We start from the raw sequence: 11,313 nt of genomic DNA on the forward strand, positions 1-11,313 counted from the left end.
TAAAGTGTGTTGAAAATATTTACAACAATTACATAATATAGTATGTAAAAAATGTTTTGCATATAGATATTTTATAGATAAGAAGATATTACAATAAACAGCATGGTTAAGAATTTCCAGAATCTCTGTATTTTATGTCCAAAATATCAGAAAAAATGACATATAGTATATAGCATAGTATAGTATTTTTTAAAAATATTTGCACTGTAACGTGACAGGCAGGCGATGCTTGTTGTGTGTTGTTTTTCCCTCCTGCTCATTTCTCTTCTCCCCCTTTCTTCAATCCAGGTAATCGGCAGCTGATCAGTACCTGTCTGCCACCTCAGACTGACGATGATTACCTCACCCTCAGCTGTCCTATCAGCAGCCAGAGCCAGTCATAAAGGAGTCAATCCAGGAAGCCTTCTCTCTCTCTGACCTGGGCCTGCAGCTGACTTCAGAGCCTCTCTGAGCTCTGTTATATTTGTAAATTCTTCTGTGAATATATGTACATTTGGTGATACCTTATTGAATGTTGTTATGGTTAATGATAATTGCTAAATGTTAAATGTACGTGTGGTGGGAGGTTGAAAATGTAACTCAGTTTGACAGAAATATGATAAAAGGTACAGTATGGTAGGTCGAAAATAAGTGTAGCTTGTCGAAAGATATTTGAAAACAACATAGTATGTCGAAAATATGATAAAAAGGACATAGTATAGTATGTCGTTGAATAAAAAGGTAAAATCTGACACTGAAAAAATATTTAATGCAGGCCCACTAAAATGATTTGATGTCTGACCTGCCTTTGCACGTACCTGCTTCCATTCAGCTGCTAACTTGACCGCTGTGGTTACTAACTGTTATTAACCCCCTAACCAGAGCCATTTAAGTTTTTTACATTCACATTGCAAATTGGAGAGGTTTTAGACCGCCTTAGAAGGGCTGTCAGCCTTACCAACTGTGTGACTTTCTCGCTAGATTTAACCTCTGATGGAGGTAGTCCTGCTAGCTACTTTCACCAAAAAAGTTGCAGTGTTTTTTCTGTTTGGCTCATCTTTCCAAATCCAGCTTAATTTAACTGGCTTGTCCTTTAGCCTCCTCGTGCTATATGAAATGACATTGTTATTTGGTTGGGGCTATCTCTTGTGTAAAAATCATTAACAAGCTAAATGTTTAATGACTATTTGCAGGTCAAACTAAGTATTGTGCTGCACGGTACACGTAGTAAGCATTTAACCATTTGTTTTACCACCTCGTCTTGAAATCCAGTTTTCTTACGTGTTTTTGGTGCCTGAAATAAGGTCTGCGGTTAACACTACGACATAAAACAAATCAGTGAATGTCCAAATCTTGTGTTGCAAAAATGGCAACTGCTTACAAGTGACTAAATGAAAACACTTAACCTCATCAAGTTGAATGTTAGCCACTTTTGCTAGCAGTAGTATTGTGCAGCCATGCAGATGTCATCTTTTTCATTTTTATATAGTCAGCTTTTTACTTCTGGGAATAGAATTTACGCTTTAAAAAATCCTAAAAGGTTTGATATGAGGAGATTATCATCCTGGAAAAAAGGTGCAAGTATAATGTTTGCTATTAAACATATTTTCTGCAATATTCTAGAATCTAATGGAATAATCCCATTGCTTTTGGTCCAAGGTGCAATGCTAATTTGCAAACAAAAACGCGACATCACTTTGATGGATTGGACTTTGCTCTGTTCTCATGGAGACGACTCAGTTGTAATCATGTGACATGTAAAACTTTGGTCACATTTCAAGTATAAAAAGACTAAATTATTTGAGTGGATTCAGTGTGTGGGCATTTATGTTGTTGTGGAATAATGAGTAAAGACAAAACTCCACGTCACAGTTTGGAACTGACCATTTATTAAACTGAATAGCATATGCGTACAAAGTCTCTACAAAGCTAGAAAATATCTAACATACTTTTAGCCATGACGGGGGAAAAAAGTTACAAAGCAAAGATCAGACCCTGTGCAGTACCAATAGAAATACATTACTAGCTTTTGGATGTTCCTATATGTACTCTCTTCTTCGCAAAACGGGATCAACATTAGAATATCAAAGATATACACAACATCTGTAATAAACGTTATTGTCACCTTTATATAAAGCACCTTATCAAAAACCCCTCAGTGCACATACACATGTGCTGCACATGCACCGGAGCGAAAAAGATTCAAGGCCATTTTGGAATTAATTACAGACAGGATTTCTGTGCCACATGGAAAAGATAAATATCCAACTTGCACATACGAGACGACATTACCAACACAGATGACTGTGACTCAGAAACTCAGAAACACACTTTGCTTTTGTGTGACGTAATTAGTGCTTGCCCATCCTGTGGTTGCTTAATATGATTGGACATTAAACAGAAAAGCCCTACAATTGGGTTAGCAGAGATTGGGGGCACTATTATTTTTAATAAATCAGTTTCCTGTGGCCTTACTTCTTCCCTCTGCCAACCAAGATGATAAGAGGTGTCCATATTTAATTGAATTTAAAGTCTCTCTTAATACAGAAACACCCTTTTCTGAACCAGGTTCAAAACACAATAAGTTATTTAATCCTATTTCTATTACTTTTTGTTTATTTCTTTGTTGTTTTACTTACATCTGTACAGTTTTATAGTGAAGCCCATGAGCTGACGATGTTAAGAGTCCTTTTCTTTAAAACTATTTTTGGCAGAAGCTAGTGGTAAGTTACTCTAGCGTTTTCTGTCACATGATGACTGTCTTTGGTAAGCAGGTGGTAGACAATGACCAAACAGAGGGTCATTATTGCAAAATCAGCCCCTCTGAGGCTGTGTGTTGGGCTAGCATATACTTGTTACGTGTTAGTATTCTGCTGTGAAGCTCTATAGTCTGCCTGCAAACAACAAACCATGTAGTGTGAGGCAAAGCTCTGGGAAAGTTAAAGGCAGTTGGTTTTTGAAAGGGGTTTTCCTGACAGAATGATTCACCAGTGAGTTGAAAGGGTTGCAATTTGTTGGACAGGTGTTTGCAGCCCTAAAAGACCCCCACAGCAATCTTTACACAAGCTAAAGCTTTTTGGATGATGACACATCTTAACATTCTTCAGCACAATTGTAGAAGACTGGTTCCAGACCAGTACGATCTGACTTAGGGACGAGTCATTTTAAGACTGCTAACAGTTAGCCAATTCAGACTAAAGCTGGCTTTTTCACATCTAGTAAACTGGTAAAACTTAATTCGTAGTTTACTTTTCTTCAAATATTCTAGACACCACTTAGCATCCCAGCGGGTTGTAGGAAACAGAATCATGTGAGTCTTGACATTGTTTTAATCAGCATACTGTACTCTCCATTGTTGAATACAGCATGCTGTTACATGGTTCTTCAGTATGTCGTAACCCCAACCCTAACCCTTCAGGACTCCTTAAATAATTTTAAAGCAGCGACATACAGACAAAAATAGAATTGGCTTTCTCTTGTCGTTACAAGTCCAATTTGTATTTTATAAATGAGGCACCAGACAATGTGCAAGCTGTTTCAACATGAACCACCATGTAATACACAAATGCAAATACATGTAAATAGTGCCGTATAAAGAAGCAAACAAGAACGTGTCTCATTAACATCATGTGGGAACAATTAAGATTCTTTAGAAAGGCTCACTGTGAACAAATTACAACAAGAAACAGCCATTAAATATGGAATTTGGATATTTAGCCCTCAGATGCTGAAACTGGAGCATGATAAACGTAATTATGCATTTATATTAGCTAAAACGCCTTTCTATACACACATTTACGACACCAAATTATTTTCATGAAACACATTAGAAATGTCTACTGCTGTTCCCAACCAAAGGCACTTCATGCTGCTGGGCATGACACAAACAAACCACTTCTCACCACCTGCTACAGTACACTTAATCAACAGTTTTTGGTTTTTGATTTATAAATGACTTTAATTCTGACATACTAGCATAAAACTGGAAGAAACAAGTCCTGGACTGATTAAAGGGAAATTTGTCTTCAATCACTTTCTCTCAAAATGAAAAACCATGCCATGGCTTGCGCTCACTGGATGTGACGATGTTTGCTGTTAGCTAGCTGGCAAAGCTATCGTTCATGTTAGAAAATCCTTACAGACTGGTCAATTGACCCTTGGACAATAGTAAAGTGGTATAATTAAATACTGGAAAAAACTAAGTTTAACTTTTATTTGGAGAACTGTGTCTTCAAACACTTTTCTTAAAATGAAACACCATGCCATGGCCTGCTGGCATCGGTAGCGTTCATGGGAGCAAATCCTATTCAATTGACCCTTTAGAATTAACGCTGGCTACTTATAAACACTAGCAAGGTGGTATGGTTGTTAAATAATGAAAATAAACTATTTGTTTAACTTTTATTTGGAGAACTGTGTCTTCAACCACTTTTCTTAAAATGAAACCATGGCTTCTAGTCAAGGCAATTAAAATATGTAAGACGTAAGAACATTTCAGGTTTCAACCTCTGTCAGCTCAAGTTAGCTGGTGCATGTTATTTAGCTAAGCTTATTAAACTAAGATACATTTACTAAGTGAAACCTGATTTAAAAAAAGATAATTTAGTTTGAACAGTTTGGATTGTTTCTTCCCTTGAAAATAATGAAGGACGTTGTATAGTTTTAAAGAGTCACAGTGCTTCCCAATTGATTGACCACAATATATTTGATATGTAAAGTTATAATCCTTAAGATTGTACTGAAATCTGACCCACTTTGGTCTGCAATTTTTTAACAATAAGCATTCAGTATATTCAAACGATCCTTCTTATTATTTGTCAATAGCTGCCAAAAGAGCCAGGACTGAAAGCTTAAGGATTGTAGCTTTAACATGTGTTTCTTCAAGCTTGATGAAGAGTTGCTTGTTGCACAAACAGGTACCTGAATTATTCAATTTCACTTATACTTTCTTATTAGATAGTATATACATTTTAGATAGTGTTCCTGGAATTAAAATATAGTCTATATGCTACTATCAATAAACAATTTCCCAAAGTTTAGAAGCTATTCTTTTTTTTGTCTTTTTTTAAAGAAAACATACAAAAAGGTAAAAATGTTCTTTTCTTTGGGAACAAACCTCTTTTTTGTGCAAGAATCTAGCTCACACAATTTGCAGTGGATATATGTACAAAACAAACTCTATACTGTACTATATGATGCATAATGCAATAGTTATTTTCTTTTCAGGTTATTGATGATGATACACAGGGTCTGACCTTCAGTGTCCGTCAGTATCTTGGCAGATAACACACACTCCTTTGTCACGGGGAAGAGGGAATTGAATTTATTTTCCCTGGGATGATTTTCCAAAAGCACTTGACAGAAATAACACTTTCATTTCCATCTACAGAACAGCAAAATACAAATGTACTGGGAGAAAGAAGGGAAGAAACCAATTAGAAGGAGACGTCACCCGGTGATATCAGATTCAGTATGTTTTGGGGAAAACCACCCAGTTAGATTCTGATGTGATTCATTGTGCTTTTTTAATAATCAATGTATTTTTTACAGCTAATTACCATCTGATATACAGGTTGGAGTTAATAGTGTTGTGTGGAAATGGAGGATCCTGAAGCAAACTGCTTTATAGCTGATGTTTACACAAAAAACAAAACAATTATTGTTGTGACGCTTTGCAGTAAAAATGCAGCCATTTTCTTCCTCACTAGGTCGAGCGGTTTGGCTGAAAGACACTTTTGAAGAATCCAGTTTTTTGACATTGTACCTCCAATGTCACCATTAATCACCAAGCAAAAGGCCTTATGTGTGTGTGTTTGATAAGTGTGTGTGTGTGTGTGTGTGAGTGTGTGTGTATGTGTATGTGTTATTCCTTGACGAGTCGATAGATGTGGTGCTGAGCTCCGTGCTCACTGTTAGACACCTCAAACACACACGCCATACACAGCAAGGTCTCCTGAGTGTCTCTGTTGCTCACAACCTGGACACACAGACATACAGAGAGGGGAAAAATATAAAAAGTTTGGTTTTAAAATCTGCATCTATATACAGGAAAAAGCAACTACATAAAAACTTGAATAATTCACTCAACATACGCAATATGATGTTCATAGACAGACATAATGTATGCTGTCCCATTTTAACAGACTTCACTTTGAACAATTGTGCGGTGTGAATTTCTACCTTATAGTGTTGTCAAATGAAACACGTCCACTGTGCCCTTACTGAAATGGACAATGGTCGCTGTTAGCTAGCTAGCAAGCTAGCTCATTGCTAGCTAGCTACGCTACTGTTTGCGACAGCAAATCCTTAGAGACTGCTCTATTAAATAAATGGTAGCTTCTTGTGGAGACTAGTATAGTGGTATGTTTTTTTAAAATAGCCTACTGAAAAGTCCCACATGTATGACTTTTATTTGTATAATGCTGTGTTCACCAGAGCATCTGTAATCGTGGCTGGTTGCGCAACTTACATTGTTAAGCTAATATGTAATTGTTGAGTATCACAAACTAAGGATACAAAGTTCCACGCTTACACTTCTAACAACAATATCCAGGGACTCAGAGTGCATACCATACTTTGTATTAGGATGCTCGTCTAATAGCCAATGTAAGTACATTGAGACACAGTCACACTGACAGAAGTGCTCACCAGTAGAATAGTGAAGTTCTCCAGCACGCTATTCATCATGTATTTCTCAGGCAGGTGTTTGAGCTTGTGGATGAAGTTGATCATGTATTCACACATTGGAGAGCGGCTGATTCTGTAAATGAAGCGGCCATTTTCAAACCGTGCGTACTCGGTCTAAGAGAGAAGGAAAGAAAATCAAATACTTAAAGGGAAGTCCACCATTTCGTTTAAGTACATATGGAAACAGGTTTACTAGTTATAAGCTATATCTCTAAAAAAACAAAACAATAATGTCTCGTGTGGCTGTGGAATATTGTGCCAGGATTCACAAAGTAATCAAAATGATGTCATTAAGGTTTATTTAATGTCATTAGGATTTATATAATTACACATTTAGAACTGTAAGCATGTGGTACAAAGTTGTTAAATATGCTCATTTGACCAGGGAGAAAGTCTCCAAAAATGCAAAAAGTAGCAAGTTGCAAATTGGGATGTTGTGAAAAATGTTGAAGTGCGTCATGTCACGATGTATTACAACTGTGTGCACCTGTTTCCTGAAATATATCAATATGACATTGTATGTTGTTTATTCATCTGTAAGTGTGAAAGACTCTCATGTTGTTATATTTTTAAAATACTTTTTACCCCGACCACAATAATTTGAATCCATCCTCACCTCCACCTTCTCGACCACCTGCTTGCCGAAGGAGCAGACCTTGGTGGAGCAGGTGATGGTCATATTCTCCGAGCTCTCGTATTGGCTGGTGACTCCGTAGAACGCTGCAGGGTCGTCCTGCACATTAGAACTCAGGTCCGCCTGGCAACATGAGAAATGTTATAAACTACGACATTAACGACAGTGTAACATTTAAACTTTTATTTCCAAACAATCAAATCCGTCCACAGAAACATGAGGGCAAACATGTAAAGTAGAACCAAAGTGCCCTCTGCTGGTCTGTCCTAAAACCTGTGCCCACACTCATATTTCACATACACTGTATATTGTCATAGTCAATCTAAAATCAGACATAATATGCATTCATAAAAACAAAAAAAACTATTGGTTCACCCAAATCTAAATATCAGAGGTACGTATATCTTCTAGTAGTGAGATTAGATATGCATATATGATTTTATTTGTCCAGGTTTTGAGGGAGCTTTTGTGATTTCTGCTTCCACCCGGTACAATGGAGGTAATACCTTTCATAAGATCTACTTATCACTGGATAAGTAGTCCAAATGAAACCTTCTAAAGGGAGGTCTATGGATTGCAAAACAGCATCCATATTGCAATTTCACAGTTTGTTCTGCCTGCTTGTACACACCATATATGCTCTATGTCTGATCTTGCTTATTTTTTCCAAGTAATCTTCCTTATCCAAATCAAAAGTCTTTATTTACATTAAATAACGTTTGACTGCACATCATGAGTTTGAACTGACTGACTGCTTTTAAAAGGGTTTAAACAACGTTTGATTTCTGTCCTCATATGTTGTTTTCATTATTTATTTAATCATTTTAAAATGTATCTGTAATGTGTGTTTGAGTACGCTTTATGTATAACATTTATCTTTATCATATTTATAATATATATACAGTATATATATTTTAGGAGGATACTCTGGAGGGAACTTTGGGATTTGTGCCTCTGCAGACCATTTACATGCAGAAAAGAACTATATAATTAATGACTGTTTTTAAATGCCATTTTATAATGTGTTTCTGCTGCACTTTCTTAATGCTCTTAATGTTTTTCATCTTTGTAAAGCACTTTGAATGCCTTGTGTTGAAAGTGTATATACATAAACACACTACATGAAAGGCAAAACGAGAAAATACCAAACAGGGCCCCTAATGGAACCTTTGCAATTATTCACAAATAGGGAGATACTGGAAGAAACAACAGGCTAAAAATAAAGCAATATTCCCGTTGAACTTGTGTCATTGAAAATGTTTAATCATTGAGAACATGTTGCACCTCGATCGCAGGCTGAGAAACACGGAGAAGGGTTTGTACCATTTGTAATGAGCGCTATAAGGAGCAACATGTGTCTCAGGGCTGAGAATAAACACACACTCCATATGCTAAGTCAAGCCCTTGCACATCCATTCACTCATAATCACACACATAAACATATATGCTCTATAAAGCAGCTGCAGATTATCAGAAACATGGCCCATTGTGGTAGATCAGAGAGCTTTTTAATTAAATTCAGAAAGAAGGCCTTCTACATGAAACACACACACACACACACACACACACACACACACACACACACACACACACACACACACACACACACACACACACACACACACACACACACACACACACACACACTCTTTGTTTGTTGTCATGCTACAAGCACGTCTCATTTCTTCTACATTGTATACTGAAGCCACTTCACTGTCCTGCAGGCTTCTGTTCTCCCCTGCATGATTTTACTCCTGACAACCTCACAGCTTCATTCACACTGTCCAGCGCTCTGATAATTAACCCTTTGTTAAAGCCCGTCCCAAAAAAACAATAATAGCTTAGCAACCGTAACTAGCCACAGCAAGCCTGTCAAGCTTTGGATTTCTGCACATACTGAAGCATGGGGCTTTAGCAAAAGGTGATATCCTTCAAAGAGTCGTTGGTGTCTTTCTTAAGGTGGTGTCGTCTTAACTAGGCTTTGCAAAAGCAAAAACAAAGGTGTAAAGTGAAAGGAATGAGTTGAAATTATGCATGTGTCTACTGTAATGTGAGCTACAATAAAATGGTGCAGGGATGAGTCCTAACCCCTGGAAATTACTCAGCAGTTTAGCAATTCTGTGCTTTTGGTTGGATGCCTGAAATAAGATCTTTGGTTAATACAATCTAAAGAGATGTTCACATTTTGTTATACAAAAAAAGGATATGTCAGTTAATATCTAAATAATTACAATCGAAGCGCCTAACAAGTGAGTGAATGAGACTACATGTTATCACGCCTTTAGCTGAGCGTGGGGGCGGGAAGTCTTTTGAGTGTACAATAAAACTGGTCTTACATTTTGTTCTCATCATATAATATTAATAGTGCTTGGATAAAGAAGTTTAAACGGCGGTATTTTCCATGCCTTTACAAAGATCATTAGCTTGACTTTTTACATGGGACACGCAGTGTTAGCCTTGCATGACAACAGGAGGGAGATCATGTAAGCAATTATAAACTTTTTTAAATTAAAGTAAATTAAATAAAATAGCCAGGTTCATTTGCAAAGTATTGTCCCTATTAAGCCCAATATTAATAAAATATTATTTCATGTAGCGTAAAAGAACAGGTAATAATTTCCATTACATAAATGTCTTTCATAATTTAAAAAAGTAATATTGTAATATGAGTGTTTTCAGTTGTCTTTTTTGAAAAATGAGTTTTTAAAACAAATACAGGTATATTTAGAAAAAGTCATGTTTGGTAGTAGTAGATCTAGCTAAAGTACATTAAACTTAAATTAAATCTAAATATCCATTGCTCTCTCTATAACCATATTTATATCCTGCCATAAAAAGAATAACATTGCAGTTTCAAAAGAACTGCTAATAATTGGCATTAATAAAACCCCCTTGACTCCAGCAGGATGAGTCCTCTGAAAAATATATTTCTGAGCTGTGTTTCATTTGACCATCACCTATTTGAAATTAGTAACCACTTTTGTCTGATACCAGGAAGCAGTTGTTGTAAATTAACTGTACATTTTATTTTGAATCTATCATTATTTTCATGTTATAATCCAAAAGGTTGCAAAAACAGAGAAAAATGTGAGGCACACAAAAGAGTTCCTTAAGGTCTGAAGTCTCAGACCTAACAGACAGCATGCAGATCACTTGTCACCCATTTGAAATTGGAAAGTTTTAAACTATTTTGAGAATATTTTATTAGTTTTAGTTTCATCAAATGTGAATATTACTCTGAAGAACAAAACATGTGATGCATTCTGTTGCAGGGATTTTTTTTAAAGTCCTTGACTCTTAAGGGAAAGACAGACAGACAGACAGACAGACACACACACACACACACACACACACACACACACACACACACACACACACACACACACACACACACACACACACACACACACACACACATGGAGACAGAGAGCAACCTGTGAGTCAGGAGGTGAGCAGGTGTTCAAACAAAGCGACTGTGCTTTCATCAACCCACCACCTCCATATCCCAGGTGGAAAGACAGAACAAACACACACACAAGCGCAGACAAAGACATGGCACTGAGTGGAAAAATCCAGGTAAATGGTGGAATAAAAAAATACCAATGTACGCAAATTGATGTACTTTTGAAAAACCGTCTGAGGCATAAAGGATTTCAAATGAATGTAGAAGGGGATTGAAATGAAAGAAAACTGTTGAATAAACAGGAAGTAGGTAAGTGTTTGTCTGCTCACCCAGAACTTGATCAGGTAGAAAGCGTTTTGCGGGCCCTTGGCGAACAGCTCTTTGAGGCCCCCTTTCTTCTCGGGGAACTTGTCGTAGATCTGTCTGATGTCCACACACTCCAGCATGGGGTCGCTGTAACTCGGGTTGCTCTGGCTGATGTTCACAAACAGGTGCTTGTTATACTGGGGGGAGGGAGAACTTACAATTAGCCAAAGATTGAGGCGGAAAATGTGTCGATAAAAAACAGCTGATTTCAACATAGCACAGAAAACAGCAAAAGAAAGACAGA

At 36.9% G+C, this 11,313-nt stretch overlaps 1 protein-coding gene across 1 annotated transcript in view; it reads right to left on the reverse strand.

Annotated features, from left to right (window-relative positions):
- Positions 1-1,845: 1,845 nt before the first annotated feature.
- The window catches only part of tead1a (TEA domain family member 1a), a 40,218-nt gene continuing 30,750 nt past the window's right edge, over positions 1,846-11,313 (reverse strand). Inside the window, exons 9-12 of the mRNA XM_063875402.1 lie at positions 11,033-11,206; positions 7,283-7,423; positions 6,628-6,780; positions 1,846-5,956 (exon numbers count right to left, since the gene is read on the reverse strand). Coding sequence (XP_063731472.1) covers positions 5,843-5,956; positions 6,628-6,780; positions 7,283-7,423; positions 11,033-11,206 — 582 coding nt within the window. The 3' untranslated portion in view covers positions 1,846-5,842. The remainder of the gene's footprint in view (positions 5,957-6,627; positions 6,781-7,282; positions 7,424-11,032; positions 11,207-11,313) is intronic.

The sequence above is a fragment of the Eleginops maclovinus genome, chromosome 2 (assembly GCF_036324505.1).
Source record: "Eleginops maclovinus isolate JMC-PN-2008 ecotype Puerto Natales chromosome 2, JC_Emac_rtc_rv5, whole genome shotgun sequence".
Taxonomy (NCBI): Eukaryota; Metazoa; Chordata; class Actinopteri; order Perciformes; family Eleginopidae; genus Eleginops; species Eleginops maclovinus.